General features: G+C 39.4%; 1 protein-coding gene across 1 annotated transcript in view; it reads left to right on the forward strand.

Moving 5' to 3' along the window:
• LOC139717399 (general transcription factor 3C polypeptide 3-like) overlaps window positions 1-16100 on the forward strand; it is a 51789-nt gene extending 35689 nt beyond the window's left edge. The window contains exon 19 of the mRNA XM_071628896.1: window positions 15161-16100. Within this exon, the coding sequence (XP_071484997.1) occupies window positions 15161-15339 (179 nt within the window). The 3' untranslated portion in view covers window positions 15340-16100. The remainder of the gene's footprint in view (window positions 1-15160) is intronic.
• Window positions 16101-17923: the final 1823 nt, after the last annotated feature.

Here is a 17923-nt window from a genome sequence, read left to right on the forward strand (position 1 = left end):
AACGTTCCACCATATAAAGTTTTTGGGAGATAGCAGTATTTTTCTCAATAAGCCATAACTGTAGACGGTTTAATCTGGAAACGTTTTTAATGTAACTATTGTTCATATTTTGAGTATTTAACAATACTTAACAATGGTTATAGGGATTCAAACTTTTGCAGTGGTTGTTTCTATCCCTAACTCACATTTTAGAACTCTTTTGAAGTATGTGGATTTTTGTCTCATCTGCAAATGGGAAATTATGCCTTTCAGGGAAGAGTAATTTCCCAGTGACGGATTGTGTGCTTCTTTATTTTTCCGCTGCTGCCTAAGCTTTGTAGTGGGAATCTTGTTCAGTTAAGAAAAAAAAATAAACATACTTTGCCTTTGAATTGTGTCTTTTTTTTTTTGTTAGAGTATAGAATGATTAGCAGTGAAAGAATTTGCTTGCAATCAAATTTGAAAAAAATGCAGACAAGGTCTCTAAAAAGTGCTTGGCATGTGTAACATTGATCTTGTGTGGCTTGGAATTTTGTGGGCTTGCTTTTGTAGTAGGCAGGTAGAATGTTACATGATGATTAATTGTACCCTAGCAAACATATTTTCCACTCAGCTGTACATACAGTTTAATTCACTGTAGCGCAGAAGATCAGTAGACATTGCTGTTGCGTGATTTGTTGATTATGAAAAATGAATTATAAAAAAAAAAAATTACTTAGCACCCATGATTGGGTAAGCTCTGAAAATGTAGTGCTTCCAGTGAACCCATTATGGCTAATATTTCACATTTTCATCCTTACCCAGCTGAAATTGTGTTATAACAGCAATATTTCACATATTTTGTATGCATAGCATATGCATACATTTTTTTAGAGCAAAAATGCACAGTTCTGAGAACAACATTTTCACTTTAAGTTCAGGAGAATGACTGCTTAACCACAGGGATTTCCTCAAACATTAAATGCTATTGAGGTTGAATCATTGTCTCCAAAATTGGGGATTTTTGAGGGCAATAAAAACATTGTAAGATTCTATTGAGCCACACTCGAGGCTGGCTATAATGCAAAGGACGGAAGCATTTCTAGTGGCTGTACATTTATTTTCTTTTATGTCTTTTTTGGACATATTCCATTTATAATTGAATGTATCCAGCAGGCTTTGATGCTCTGCTGGTCTTGAAAGGTTGAATAGAAGTCAAAGATTTATGAACTGCATGTATTTTTTTTTTCTTTCTGCACAGAAGATCTTAAAGGACTCGGTGGGAGATGTGAGAATATGATTTAATTTTAATCATGTTGCTAAGTACAGTATATATTTGCTGCTGTAAGCAAACATTGATGGGATTCTAAATCAACACGGAGAGAAACTGTCACCAATTAATAGCCACAGGTCATGACCTTTGTTAAAACATGGTGTCTACTTGGGTTTGGGCTAGACACAGTACGCAAGTTTAGTAAATACACATTCATTCAGCAACCTCTCGGCACGTTCTTGAATGATTCTGTTCGCTTTTGTTGTCATTCCTTGAGATGTCTGCGGGTTTCAGCACCTGCTGGAGAGAGAAAAATTTCACATTTAAATTCTGATCAAGACCAAAATTGGGACACGAAAATTAACTTCCTCATATGGCAAGTTCCCTCTGTGTTATTTGTTTGTGTTTGTATGTGAGTGCGTGTGTGTGTTTATAGTTTATGCAGTGTTTCTGTGTTTCAGCATCAGGTGCATTAAGTGAATGATAGAGCTCCCCCCCCCCTTCGCCCCAGGGCATCACAATGCTTGCACACCATTCCTCTAGAAATGTGAAGCAAAATGTTGTCTTTTTTGTGAGTGCAAAGTCATTGGCAAGCGTTATGGAGCAGTTGCTGCATCAAAAACAGGGAAACACTGAAAATACTAGTCTACAGCCTAATACATTTGGTGTTCAGTGGCAGGTACAGTTAGTGACCAAACTTGGTTTCTTTTGGTCGTCGTTCCACCCTTTATGAAATCAATGAAAAAATGTTGTGTAGTGCACATGAGATCAGAGAACTCTTCCGCTTTCGGAGGGAGATACATGTATCTTGCCTTAAAAGTCTCCAACTTTCCCACTTTCGTTTGAATTTCTCCCATACTGGCCGTGTTTTTCTGCTTAAGATGTATTTTCTTGTGTACAAAATTGCGCTTTCTGCAGCCCAACTTTGCTTCACTCATGTTTGGGCAATCAGAATCTTTAGTGTGCTTGGGGGTCCAGGCAGGAGAATTCTCCAGTTAATTCCTCCATTCCACAGAGATTTTATCCCATAGGTCACTTGTCTGGAAGCAAAGTTTTTAGCTTCCCACCACCCACTGAAGTGTATCGGATCGCAGTCTGATGAATCTGACTTGTGTTGGTTGACTATCAGGTCCGTGTCAGACATGTCGGGCATGATCTGATGAGGCGAGATCGTCCGATGAGCTTAGTTCACCACTGGGAGCCATTTCCAGTCGCAAGTCTTGCGAGTGTCAGATAAGTGTAGAGTCAGTTTGAAATCTTTTGATTATTTTGGAATTATCACAATGAATTGAGAAATAGCGTGTTAATTGGCATTGCGGCAAGTGTGTGAATGCTGGAGCAAAAAGTCTTGAGATTTGTTTGTTTTTGTTTTTTAAATCTCGTCATTGCAAACATGCATGATGGAGCAACGCATGAACACAAGGACAAGGGTTGCCACTCTGGTACAATAGATATTGGACATGCGCTGTTTAGTAGACAAATTATTGCGATCAGTCGTGAGCGGGATATTTCTGTCTGTCTGAATATGAGCAAAGTGTCTCGGTATGTGGATTGCAGTCATTGTCACGTTATTTTGTTTTGGGGAGTGCAATCAATGATGATGACTAGAATATGACTATCAAGCTGTTCTGGTTCTTTGTCTGTGATGATGTATGCTACTCAATTCTTTTAGGGTATATATTTATCTTTTTATTTCCTGTATTGCATTTCAACCTTACCTGCTACAGACAAATAACCCTTGTCAGATCTTGATTTTGCAGCACCATCATCGTCAACAGGGCTCTTTCAGAAGATTTCGAGTGTGAAACTTTTGAGAAAAGAGGGGGAAATCAGTGGCGCCCACTAGTTTGTGAATGGTAGAGATAATAAATGTATATTTGCAGTCATGCATGGGAGACAGAATGTCTGGGAACATTGAACAGTAACCAACCACAATATATCATATTCTACTCAGTGACATAAAACAAATCTTATCAGATGGCACATCTTCTAATAATGAATATGTTTTCATGAATTATTTGTTATTATTTGACTCTGTTAGTATCAATCGTGACACCTACTCAAATTGTCTGTGCTCTGACTGAGCAAAATGCACCATTCAAAATATTTAACTACCTCTCAGGGTCTAATGCCTTTGACGAAGAAGTGCCGCTGGATATTCGGTGGAACAGGAGGGTGAAAACAAAAGTTAGAGTCGATTGTAAATCTTTCGGCATGCTATTAAGTTCTTTGTTGATCATTCTGTTGGAGGCCCACTAATATGTGAATGGTATTGGTAGAGGTAATAAATGTGACTGTATTAGCTGTCATGCATGGGAGACGGAATCTAGGGGAACATTAAACAGTAACCAACCACAATGATGTCATATTCTACTCAGTGACATAAAACAAATTTTATGAGATGGCACATCTTCTGCAATGAATGTGTTTTCATCATGAATTATTTGTTGTTATTTTACTCTGTTAGTATCAATCGTGACACCTACTCAAATTGTCTGTGCTCTGACTGAGCAAAATGCACCATTCAAAATATTTAGCTCCCTTTCATGGTCCAATGCCTTTGACGAAGAAGTGCCGCTGGATTTTCGTTGGAACAGGTGGGTGAAAACAAAAGTTAAAGTTGATCGTAAATCATTCTTCGTGCTATTAAGTTCTTTGTCGATGATTCCTCTGGAGGGACCAGAGGCCAGTTCCCTTTAATATTTTTTTCTTTCTTAGTTTATACATTTTAACAGGAAAACACTCCACATTTGAGCTGTAAGAAAATGTGCGTACTGTGAGCTCCATGTTGGTCATTCAGTTGTTCCGTCGTCGTCGTATTTCATTCGGAGGTTCACAAAAGCACAATAAAAGTTGTTGATATACAAGTTTGTATTCCAGTGACCTCCCGCAAGTATTTAGTGATGAAATCATTTTTTATGGTCAGCTCTGTATATTTAGCTGCACAACTCAATTTTGCAGAAGCATTACTGTTGGTTGGTTCTAATTTTGCATGCATTGTGCATCACTCACAGGCCAAAGACCTGAGATAAAACTGCTATTATAGTTTTGCTGGAAATCCTTGCCAAAACATAATGAAACTATACATATGCTGTATATTTCATGGCATTTCTATTTTTGCAAATTTTGCCTGTTGGCTGATCCACGTATTCGTGAAACTTAACAACTCGTGAAAAATATCGCCTCATGTATAAAATGCATCTACATAGATGTATATGTGTAGTATTTCATCTCCCTAAAGGTGGAACATTGCCAACTTTTCTCTTCTTGTAAAGGGGATAATACTCCTCTCCCATTCCGTCAATGTATATTATAGCTCATGATCCGGAATTCAACCACTTGTGAAATTTTCTTTCAACTCCCAATGCACAAAATATTACACTCTCAAAATATATGACATAATCGTCTGTAATAATGGCAGTGGCAAATTACATTGGTGAGCCTAGAGAGAAACTGTCCCTTTGACTTGTTGCTACTGTGGCATCCAGAAAGACTAACTCTTTTGCTTTTGGCTGGAGATCTCCTGGTATTGAATATGAGTTTTTCCATGATTATTCATCATGGCCTGTACTAAAACACTGAATAATTCATGCTTATTTATGTGGATGGAGGGCACTTTGTCAATCAGTTGCAATAAAAACTTCTCCATGAAGAAATTCATTCATTTCATCTTTCAACAAGTTCAACAAGTGTTGTCAATGCGGTTTATCTATATAGTCCAATCTAGCTTGATTTTGTTCAGAACATATTTTCTGAAGAGGAGTCAGATAAATCTTGAAGCATTTAACCTGTTGAAGACTAGTCCTGAGTATACGCGGGCAGATGTCTATGGGAAATGCATGTTAAAGTAAAATCAGCTTATTCTCAGTGGGTTAAGCAGCATTTGCTTAAGCAGCATTTGCTCAAGCACAAAGCCAATAGCTGTGTTCAGACGGAGGCAGTTTGGTCGGAGTAACTTCGGAGGAAAGGTCGGAGGAAGCTTGGTCGGAGTAACTTCAGAGGATAGGTCGGAGTAGCGCCTGTCCGAACAAGGTTGTGGTAACTTCCTCCGATTGGAGGAACTTACCACGACCTCTTCCTCTGAACGAGATACTCCTGAGTTTTCTCAGGAGTATCTCGCTACCACGACTAGCCGGTTGGAGTAAATTGCCCATGCGGACAAGCCCTCGGAGTATCTATGAACTTACATATCTTACAACCTAGGTAAAACTTCCAGGGTCAAATCGCAATGTTGACATTTTGCAACTACACGTGCGCGTGTAGTGCAATTGTAACCTAGTCGATCGCGACGAAGAAGCTAGCAATCATGCAGAAATTTCCATCAACAAGAATGGAAAAGACAAATGTGACTGGTAAAAAAGCAATCGCATGGTCGATGTGTGCGGCGCTACCACTTCCGGAAGTTACAACGACCCTCGCACATAAATTGGTCAGAGTTTCTTCCCACGACCGTCTTGTGGACACAAGGGTTGTGGTAAGATATGCATTGATTTAAATTTTAATTGCCGTGCCATAAATTTTTATTCTGACTAGAAATACGTCTGAACATGGCTAATGTTCTTTAGCAATTGCGAGAAGCCATGGGTTGTTGGTAGTAGACAGTGTGTCAGCATAGACAAATTCTGCACTGTAAAGTCTAAATGGAAGTAGAATGATATGCATGCCTACCCGAGATGCCAGGGGCAAAATCTGCTGCTAATGAAAGCATGTCAGGGTATCCAAACTAACTCCATTCTATTCCGTGTCTGCCTATTTTGTTTTCTTCATGAAAGGCAGATTTTTTTTTCCTGCACACTCCCAAATGAGAACAACAACAACAAAAATAGGCCATGCCCTCTCCCCACCCCCACCCCCCTCAAATTGAACTGGGGGTTTCAAGTTTTTGCAGAATGACAAGGCACCACCACAAGTACCACAATGCGGTTTGTGTGAAAACATTCTAAATATTTGGATGAGGTCAAAGAGGATAATGGGCATACAATGTAGCATAGAAAAGCCTGTTGACTTGTCTTCATCACCACAAAAGGGACCGGGGGCATATACAGCATCTGTACACCTGGTGTGTGTGTGTGATGCTCGCAGCTGAGAGGCGGAGCCCAGACTTTAGTGGGGATTGTGACGGTGCGGCTGCGTGAGCGACAGCTCCGGGAATTGAGGCCGTCTCCGCCGACGCAGGTGATACAGCTGTGTCCTTGACTCCCACACCTTCCTTTTAAAGGACCAGGATGAAATTCAAATATGTGGATTGAGGGAATGTAGCAAAAACACATCAGCAATGTTTTAGAAAATTCAGACAGTCAATTGAAAAGATATGAATTCTTCAAGTTTTGGTACCACTGTTGCGTGATTAAAAAGACTGCAACGTTTTGTGACCCCACACATGGACAATGATGTGAAGAAAATAGAAACACAAAATTCAATGTATTTTCACTCTTCTAATAGTGTAATGAAAGAGCCCTTGACTCACACCTTTCAAAAAGGGAGGGGGGAATTGATTACCCTTAACTTATGTCAGTAACAAGTCAAGGAAATATGTCCTTTTCATCAAGAAATTAAATTTTGTTGGATTCTCTCAATCCTTTGGGTTTCATTCCCCTTTAAACCTTGTGCCACCTGCTCACACTAGCTCACTGTCAATTGCCACTTACAGAGAATGCATGCCTCCAGGCAATGCATATCTCTCTTTTTTGACAGAATAAAAGGGATTAATTTTTTTGTTTGTTGCCATGAATTAATGATTGACACAGGAAGATAGCACTTTCTGCCAATGAGCTTTTACAGGGCATCATCATTAAGTTATTTGCTCTGAACTGTATGTCATCTCTCCGATGACCCGTGTTCTTTCCGCAGCCTGTACAAATAAAGAAGCCTGTGTCTGTCGCACCCTTGGCCCAATCTGTGCTCTGCATAGAATCTTCTCGTTGTCGGCACTTCCTTTTAATCTGCGACGCTCCCTTTGTGAGAGCCAAGCATTCAATGTTGACGTCTATATAGAAATCAGCGGAATGAAACTGTACACATTAAATGCTGTTGTGTTGAGGTGAAGTGGGAGGGGGGAACAAAAAAGAATGAAGCAAGAACAAGAGGAGACATCGTGTCATGCGTCCCAGACGTGTTACCATGGCCCGAGCCGTGTGTAAACACAAAGCTGGTTGGGGTATTTGGTAGTTTTCAAAATGTCTTCTCACAGTTTGTTTACAGGGTAATGGTATGACTAATGTAGGCAGTGATGAGCAGTGGAAAATGACACACAAATGTGAAAAAGGAACTTTATAAAGGATGCCACGATCAGTGAAGAAGTCTTACAAGAGGCAGCAAAAGTTTGAGAAGTATGAGAAGATAATGGCCCCCTATTGACTTTCAAACATGCTGCATGAAGTATTCTGTTTGTGTAATTATCCACATTCTCTTAGTCTTTGTTTCTTTTTAGGAATATGGGTACATGATTTACTGTGGTAAGGTGTTGAAGCTTTCAGATGCAGGTGTGAGGAGTGGCAGTCGCCATGGTAACACTGGCAAAGGCTGCGCAAAGTTTAAGTTCTCGAAGTTTTGCTGATGTGACTGCAAACTTCTTGAAAATGTCTGATGAAACTTCCCACTAAAACTAGGGATATTTCCCTGAACCCCCCACAAATCTTCTCGAAGTTTGTGCAGTCTGGATGCACACAACCGAAACTTCACAAAGTTTGTCACTCAACCAGTCCATTGCAGTGCATTCAAACTATGCGTTCATTGGGATGTACCTACGTGCATTGTTTCGCCGCAATCATTAGTTGTCAGATGGCACGCGTTATCTTCTATGTTGCGCACGTGCACCAAATTTCGAGATCTGAAAGTTTGAGGAGTTTGGCTGCCAGTGTGAACGGACGAGCCAAGTTCGCAAAGAGTTCTAGAACTTAAACTTTCAAAAGATTTGCTAGTGTCACTGTGGTTATTAAGTCAGATATTCACCCTGTTGACTGTCTTTCTTTTTCTTTTTTGTTCATTAGGTTAAAGGACAAGTTCACCTTCATGGACATTTGGGTTGAGTGAATGCTGCAATATAAGTAGAACACATCAGTGAGAGTTTGAGGCAAGTCGGACAATCCGTTCAAAAGTTATGAATTTTTAAAGTTTCTGCTCAGCCACGGCTGGATGACAAGACTGCCATAGCTTGTGATGTCACATGTGTACAACGATACAAAGAAAGAATAAAGAAAATTCAACATATTTTCATTTTTCTCGCATAACAAAAGAACACTCAACTTCTCTCTTTCAGAAGGCAGGGGGAATGATATTACCCTTTATATGTCAGTAACAAGTCGAAGAAATGTGCGCTCTATTCAAAAAGTAAAGTTTTGTGAAATTCTCTTTTTATTTTCCTTATATCGTTGTACGCAAGTGACATCATATGCTGTAGTAGTCTTCTCATTCAGCAGTGACTGCGCAGATACTTTAAAAATTCATAATTTTTGAACGGATTGTCTGATTTTCCTCAAACTTTCACTGATGTGTTCTAGGAATATTACCACATTCTCTCAATCCTTATGTATATGAAGGTGGACTTGTCCTTTAAGAGCAGGTTGGTTGATGTTTCAGTGTGGTATGACTCTAGCTTCCAGCCGACCATCATTTTGTGTTTTTATCTGGAAAGCTTAGTATCTTAGCTGGACATCCTTGCAGATAAAAGGAATCTGTGTTCTAAGAGCTTTTTTGTCCCCGCCGAACGAGTTCGAGCAGGGGACTATGAAACGGGCTCCGTACGTGTGTGTGTCCGTCCGTGTGTCCGTGTGTCCGTCCGTGTGTCCGTCCGTGTGTGCGTCCGTGTGTGATCAAAATGTTCAAAATGCTACTCCTTCGCCATTTCTAACCCGATTTTGATTCTGTTTGCTTTATAATTATGATAGCACTACATGGGAGCTTTGAAACTTCTATACAGAATTTCAATTGTGACCTTTGACCTTGACCTTTGACCTATATTGTACATTTTGCTTCAAAATGCTACTCCTTCGCCATTTCTAACCCGATTTTGATTCCGTTTGCTTTATATGATGGCACTAGGTGAGGGCTTCAAAACTTCTACACAGAATTTTGACCTTTGACTTCTTTGACGTTTGACCTTGATTTTTGACCTATATTGTACATTTTGCTACAAAATGCTACTCCTTCGCCATTTGTAACCCGATTTCAATTCCGTTTGCTTTAAGTGATGGCACTAGGTGAGGGCTTCAAAACTTCTACACAGAATTTTGACCTTTGACTTCTTTGACCTTTGACCTTGATTTTTGACCTATATTGTACATTGGCTACAAAATGCTACTCCTTCGCCATTTCTAACCCGATTTTGATTCCGTTTGCTTTATGTGATGGCACTAGGTGAGGGCTTCAAAACTTCTACACAGAATTTTGACCTTTGACTTCTTTGACCTTGATTTTTGACCTATATTGTACATTTTGCTACAAAATGCTACTCCTTTGCCATTTGTAACCTGATTTCAATTCCGTTTGCTTTAAGTGATGGCACTAGGTGAGGGCTTCAAAACTTCTACACAGAATTTTGACCTTTGACTTTGACCTTTGACCTTGATTTTTTTACCTATATTGTACATTGGCTACAAAATGCTACTCCTTCGCCATTTCTAACCCGATTTCGATTCCGTTTGCTTTATGTGATGGCACTAGGTGAGGGCTTCAAAACTTCTACATAGAATTTTGACCTTTGACTTCTTTGACCTTTGACCTTCATCTTTTTACCTATATTGTACATTTTGCTACTAAATGCTACTTCCGGCGGGGACATATATTACGCACCGCGTAATTTCTACTTTTCCTTGTTTTTTTAAATAAGATAACATGCTATAGTGAACAATAGTCCACAAGGAGTGACACTAAGTATCAAAATCATGCGTACAATGCTGTGCAAGATATACATGTACATGACAACCTCATGGCCTAATCAAGGGTTAACAGCAGCTTAAGAGAAGAATAATGACAAAAAGGAAATAGTGGGGCCTAATAAATAATATACTATACAATCTGCAGAAGGTGGTTATGGAGGCGAATCTTGAAGGACTGAGACCCTCTGTTACTAATCATGCCTACAATGTCTTCTGGTAAGCTGTTCCAGACTCTGACTGCCGTGTGTACAAAACTCCTGCCAGTTGAGTGTGTTCTGGATTTGAGTTCCAAACAAGAGCTTGACCATGCAAATTCTCAAAATATGTATACCCCATAGCTAGGTTTGAACCAAACACCATTCATATCTTCCTGTCAAGAGAGCCAGTTTTGATAGGACTTCATCTTTCATCGTGCTTTGGGCAGAAATAGGATCGTCTGGGTGCATTCATGCATGTCAAAGTGGATGAGGATCAGTGCCAGGCTATAGAAGCAATCATCATAGGTCAATTTGTAGATCTGTGTTTTGTAACTTCAAACAGTAGCTAAAGAGGTTTAACAGTGAGTCCTTCTGTCAAAAGTTCATGTCAGGTATACATCACCATACAATACAAGATAACACAATGCAATACTGTAAAACATGATATGTGACCCTGCACCACAAAACAAACAAAAAGTCGCCAGACATGGATTTTTAGTTAAGAGTAGATTCTGAAAGAGCAGACTCTAAGCTTTAAAATGATATATAACTCAATTCAAATGGACTCTCCTAACCTATTTAAATATTGGGAAGAAAGGATACACTCTGGAAAGTGTAAACTGAGAAAACAGGCTCTGAAGTACAGGGTGTATTCAAGCGCTATCTTTACCAAGCCATGCTAGCTGTGAGATGAATTGAACAAAAAGCAGGATGTTGACCACCAGAGCAACAACAATGAAGGGATCATTAGATTAAGCTGAAATTGAGCATGCTTCATTAACACATTCTGTACATGGTTAATACCAACTTTCAATGCAGTGGCAGCATTCTCTTCGAAGTTATTGGAGTTGAAAGTGAAGTGTATGGACAGGGTCTTTGAGAAATGGGAAGAGGGTTCTATGAGAAACAACTTATCACACTATTCCACCAAAAGGTGTTAGAGAAAACTGCTGAAAACACAAGTTCCTGTTTGTTTTATGATCCCAAACTTTAATATGATATAGAAAAAGACTTGCTCTTTCAGAAAATATGGAAAACTCAAGAGTGGTTAGGTTGACCCATTTCACCTATTTTCAGTCCTCGCACAAAATCACTGTGTGCGACTTTTTGTTCGTTTTGTGGTGCATGGTCACATATATTCGCGGCATGACTTTCTCACGGCATAACTTTCTCGCGAATTGGAGCCGACGACCTTTTTTGCGGCATGAAATTTTCGCATACTGCCACTGGCATTCAATGCATATAGTGTAGACAAGAACTTTCGTGTGCATTTTAATTTCGCGAATCTCGGCGCTCGCGAAATTTGCAAAATTAAAATGCACTCGAACATTCCTCATTTTGCAGTATTGGTATTTAAATAGCGCTCTTAAAAGGAACCCAAACCCAAAGAGCAATGTGGAGTGAGTGAAGGCAGCAACATTTATTTAGTGGAAGTTTGATGACAGTCCATGCAAAAGTTATGAATTTTTAAAGCTTTGGTGTTGGAACCACTGGATGAGGAGAGTACTAGAGGTTATGACGTATGTGTGGTCAACAATATAAAGAAAATTTTAAGAAGATTCCCTCAATAAAAAAAATCATTTTTCTATCATTGTGAAAGAGCACTTGACTAACCACTTTCAGAAAGCAGGGGGAATAATTGCTACCCTTGACATATGTCAGTATCAAGTTGATGGAATGAGTAATTTTCATGAAAAATGATTTTTTTTTGGTGGAATTTCTTTATATTTTCTTTATATTGTTGTCCACACATAAGTCATAACTTCTAGTAGTCTCCTCATCCAGCGGTTCCAACACCAAAACTTAAAAAATTCGTAACTTTTCAATCGACTGTCCGATTTTCCTCAAACTTTCACTGATGTGTTCTACTAATGTTGCTGCCTTCACTCAATCCACATTGCTCTTTGGGTTTGGGTTCCCTTTAAATAGTGAATGTGTATCACAGGGCTTTACAAAAAATATTGAAAAAAAAAAGATCAAACTAGCATTACGGGGACAAAGTGGATAAATGATCGATTAGTAATTGAATAAAAGTGCCAGAGATAGTGACTTCAGGATATTTCAGGGGAGCTGATTCCATCATAGGCGTGGGGCAGCAACCACTAATTGTTTTCTGTATTATGGAGTATAATCAAGCTAGAGTCTTTGGGATAACTATAGCAGAGGGTTGGGCCTTTGCCAAACCGCAGTCTCGTGGTCTTTCCTACTGATAGCAGTTACATACCATGAAGAGACATTCCGCACCTGAAACCAGCAGTACCTTTTATTTGCGATTAAACAGATTTGAATGAGACGATGAGCCACTGGTTTACAAATCAACTCTAATTGCTCTGATAGGTATAATAGGTCAACCCTAGATCTATTGCACTCAATTACCCCTGTAAGTCATGCACCAGTGTATGTGCTATTATAGGAGAAAATGCATTGAAGTGCAAATACGTATGTACATGTATGTATGTATGTATGATATAAAATCTACATACATTGGCAACTTATATTCTACACCTACATTCTACATTAACAGCACAAAGTACACACATACATCCACAAAATTTGTGTATAAATGATAAATTTTAGATTCTAGTTGTAGTTATTTATGTGTCTGGTATTTTGAAGGAGGTGATTTAAGATATTGGGCATTGTGGTAATTGTATGTATGTATGTTTATGTGTATGTAATGTAATATTATTGTAAGTTTTGATTATTATATTTGAGTAATGTATTTTTCCTGGTCTATATGTTATTAGTGAAAAATAATCTGTCTCCATGAATGAACAGACAATAAATACTCCTACCATATCATATCATATCATATCATATCATATCATATCATATGTCATTTCAAATTGTTTTGTAATATTGTTTGTTTAGGGTTTTTTTGGGGGGAGGGGGTTTGAGGAAGTGACATTGTACCGAAAAACGTACAAACTCGACATAGAAAGATGGGACCAGTAAAATGGCCTTATTCAACAAAGGGTTTTGTTACAGTTGTACTTGACCTGTTTGTAATGAGGTTACACTGTGCTGGTGAGATTTAGTAATCTCTCTGAATTTCTTCAATGAATCATAAAGTCACAGCAAAATCCAAAATCCGGTGACCATGCATAAAGGTTTGATGAGTCCCCTCATTTATTAACAACATGAAGGAGTGCATTGTGCTTTGTGTGTTGTACAATTGTAGCTCCATAGTGTGCTTCTGGGCTTAGTTATACAAATGATGCGCAGGTCTGAGTGCGTCACACTATTGCGTCAGTCAGAATTGTGTGCATAAGTCAACTATGGAATTCTTAGCCCACGAGGGGAAGCTGTGTGGGTTTAAGCTAAAATCCAACGTTACCGCATGCACACTATTTCCACTGACTCACAAAAAGGCATGTGTGTTGTATGTTTTATAGAATGGGGGACAATTTTCTTGCCAGAAATCCATTTTTATGCCTCCGCCATGAAGTGGTGCCAGAGGCATTATGTTTTCGGGTTGTCTGTCTTTATCATGGTACCTGATGACAAATTTACTGGATGCATTTCCTTTCGGCTTGCCATAGATGATAACCATGCATTCAGTAATTACTGGATGCACAGCAAAAGTACTCGATGCATGGTTTTCCAGCCAATAGGCGTCTCTCACTGAGTGTGCGAACGCTTAATGCTTAGTGCGCGGACCTTTGCCGCAAGTGCGCTAACGTGTTTACAGTGGCTATCTTCTGTGAGGCAGAGTGCGGCCAGTGAAAATCAACACGCAGCTCTCGACAATGAGATGATAGGACTTTCCCTACTCATTTTACAATGCACAGTGACTGCCAGTACCTCCATATAGCATGCATGAGATAAGTGTGACTACTGTAACCTACTCAGCATTCTGTTTCACATCAAGACTAAGATACCTAAATAAGTTTCATTTGTTTGACACACCACAACCTGTTGAGCATGAAACAAAAAAAAAAAAAAGAGAAGCCACCAACGATGCTACCACAAATGTTTTTAGCTACCCCCCCCCCCCCACCCCATGTGCATGGTTGGTTCCTATGAAGTAGCCGCTTGCAATTGTTTTAGGCGTAATGTATTAATTACTTTCTGCACCGCTGGAGTGAGTGAGATGTGATTACAGGCGACTACCAAGTTCACTTAAGCATTTGATATTCTTGTCCTAGGCTGCATGAATTCATGAGACCGTGGAGGTGTTGTTTGTATACTCAATTCTACCATGGCATGCCATGTCGGATGTCTTGTGGCATCACACTTTGGCTAAGAGGCACTCAACTTGAACCATGTTGATCGTCATTCTCTATGTTTCATTGGAGGAAAGCTGAATCTGCTTTATGATTGTATTAATTTTGTCTCAGTATCACTCCCAAAACATGGCTCGACACTAACTTTTTTTCTTCTCTGATGGTCCGTTCAGCCTACTGAAATCTTTTGAATTTGAAATTTTGGGGCCCCAACATGAATTCGATGGCCTGAAATAAGAGCAAATGTAAAACTTCATTTTGAATTTTAGCTGCCTGATCAGGCCACCGAAAAATAGCCTATTTTGAAATTTGGTGGCCGGACATTATTTCTTTGTGGCTCTGAGCCACCGAGCCACCGCTAATATTGAGAGCCCAGCCAAAGTACACCAAAGTTTCTATGTGAGTTAATACACTGCATGTACAGTAGCAATTGGAAGCATGTGGATTGCTATAACTTACTTTTCTTTAGCACTCCAGTCAGGTACACAACTTGTTCTGATAGATAAACTATTTCTTGTAAACTTACCACCAAAACATTTTAAGGATGGCCATTAAAATGGTCTGGATACTGGGTCTGAGACATCCACCTCAACCCTTTAAGACACCATGTTTTAATGTTTATTTCTACAGCCCTGAACTACCTTGCAGTGCACTACTACCACAAGGCCCTCACTCTGCCCCCCATCATCCCCGCAGACCCCCGATTCAACCTCCAGCCCCAGATCGCCTTCAACCTCTCCCTCATCTACCGGCAGAGCGGCAACGTGGAGATGGCGCGAGAGCTCCTGCACACGTACTGCGTCATATGAAGGGAATGGGAAGTTTTGCAACCACTCGTCTTCTAGAGGGCGTGGCATAGCTGTACTCCACCCTCAAGTCGTCGATTCACTGGCATATATGCAGAAGGGTCAATTAGTAGGTGTGGTCCGAGGACCAGGCAGTGTCAAATTTTGGAGAAAAGTCAGCGAGTGACAGCTCCCTCAACTAGAGAGGAGGTGAAACATCTTATATCCTTGAAGATCTTGCCAAAGGACCCAGGAGCCTGGAGCTCTGTGGTTCTGCCAGTACTTGCCAAGGGGATGAGGAGGTCGTACGTCAAGAGCTCTGGACAGAGAGATGTGTATACTGGTGCACTCTTTATGAGTATACTCTTTTGACTCCATGTACACCTTTGCTGTCTTGTAGGAAACACAGTATTCAATGATTCTTCTGTGATCATCAAGTCTTGAAATCGATTCCAAAAAACTATTTTTTTTTTTGTGACCTGATGTCCAGTGGTATTTGAAAGTATTTGTAGTAAGCAGGTGACACAGAAATCAAGAAATCATCAAATGATCTATGTATTTTTGTTGTTGTTGATGGAAGACATCAGAAGATGGGAAAAGGTGGAAGGCAGGTGTAAACATTTCTGAAAGTTGATAAGTGTGCAACTTCCAGTCTTTTGCATCCTCTTATGATTCCAGACAAGTGTTGTGTTAAGGGTCAAGTCTGTGACCTGATGATAGTGATATTGAATTTGATGAGAACATCAGCATTTTTTAACACATGTGTCTGCCAAATTTAAAAGCAAATTGACCAGAAAGGATGACTTTGAAGAAGTCTCAGCCACTGCCAGCTTTCCCTGTGAGCTATGTCTTGAGCTATCAGTGTGAATGGACCTACATGTGTGTCCTGTGTGGTTAATTCAAATACAAGAAAGTTTTCCATCCAGTGACAGTCTTTCCACACTCTCTGTGATTTCTTCCAAATGTTTGATTCTGCATTTTGTATGAAATGTTCCAAAAGTTTCCTTCTTTTCACTAGCCTGATTGGGCATTCAGGTCTTCACTTAGAAAATTTGGTATCTACCCAGATTTAGTCATCCCCAGTAAAAATGAAATTTATACTCTGTGTTTTCCATCAAATAATGTAAACAACATGATTGTATAATCCTTTTCAGTGAATGCACCTTCTAAATGTCCAAAGTTGGTTTTGTTATGCTTTTTGTGACAAAATGTCTCGAGGGATTTGTTTTATTATTTTTTTTGGAAGAAATCAAAGTATGATTTCACTTGCAGATGATATTCATTTTCCCTTTTTTCATCCTCCAGATGTACGGTTGGGTTTTGTTTTTGCAAATTTTGCAAATCACCTATTCACTATGACATTGTGGGAACATAAAAATGTGCAAAAATTACAGCGTGCAAAAATTTTCACCCCCAAAGAAAAAAGTAAAGCCATGTCAGTACTGAATCATACACAACTAGTATCTACTGTGGGTCTACGGGTTGTAACACGCTTTGTGGGCTGTAACGTAGTGATATATGGGGCATAACAAGATGCTAGTACAGTACTTTGAATGTAGAATGCACTACTCGTAAAGGGAATCAGCAAGTAAAATCATGCAGTACGAGTATCGTCACTTGTTACTCATTCATATTTGTGCCATAAAAGGTGAAGTAACCATTACTTACCCCTTGCAACCACTAGATTAACAACATATAGGACAATGTCAAGTAGAAATTCACAAAAATTCAAGCTCATGCAGTACTCTTCCACATCATCCAGTTATAAATTTACCCCTTTAAACTTTATAGTTTGATGCCTTTGGCAGGTCAAATTGGCCAAGCAAATTTTGCTCATGCTCTAGGAAACGTCTATAGAAAAACCATCATTGCTGAGCTGACACAATAGAACTATTCATGCTATTCAGCATCATGCTGGCATTTTATTTCTATCAAATTGAGAGCAAACAGACAGAACAGCAAAGGTTGCGATAAATATCAGATACAGTTGTATAACTTGAATGGAAAATGACATAAAGAGGTTGTGATTTTGTGACGGGGGGTCTCACTTTGTATCACCTGAGGGTGGCAACATAATGGAATCCACAACAAAGCTCATCTTCTGATGAACAGATTGTCATATTGCATTCTTTTTCATGGTTATTCAAAAAAAAGAAAAAAGGGTTCGGGCGAGATGGAATGAAGTTGCTTAAAGAGCACGAAAAGTTCTTTTCAAGGGCTGTTCACTACATCGAGTTATGGGGAAGGATGTTAGCCTTCCTTTAGTTGTTGAAAGTTTGCTCTGTAAATGCTTACAGATTGATTGTCCATAAGATCATTGTGAGTCTTAATGTTAAGGGATTTCAATCGATATCTGACAAGGTGACTGGAAATTTGGTGAATATTCCTTTTAAAAGTTATTCCTCTATTTTTTTTTAGTGTTTGCCAAGTAGGCTACTATGGGAAACCAGTTTTGCCACACACACACACACACACAAAATATAGTGGGCTGTGTGAGTTTGCAAAGGCATATTATTGATTGGGAAGAAGTTTGGCAGAATATAACATGATGCAGGTGATTCCCGTTATAACAAAGCCTTGGAGACCAGCAGTTCAATTGTTATCTATT

Source organism: Diadema antillarum, unplaced genomic scaffold (genome assembly GCF_040938485.1).
Source record: "Diadema antillarum isolate AM-2024a unplaced genomic scaffold, OU_Dant_1.0 scf00000075, whole genome shotgun sequence".
NCBI classification, from domain to species: domain Eukaryota; kingdom Metazoa; phylum Echinodermata; class Echinoidea; order Diadematoida; family Diadematidae; genus Diadema; species Diadema antillarum.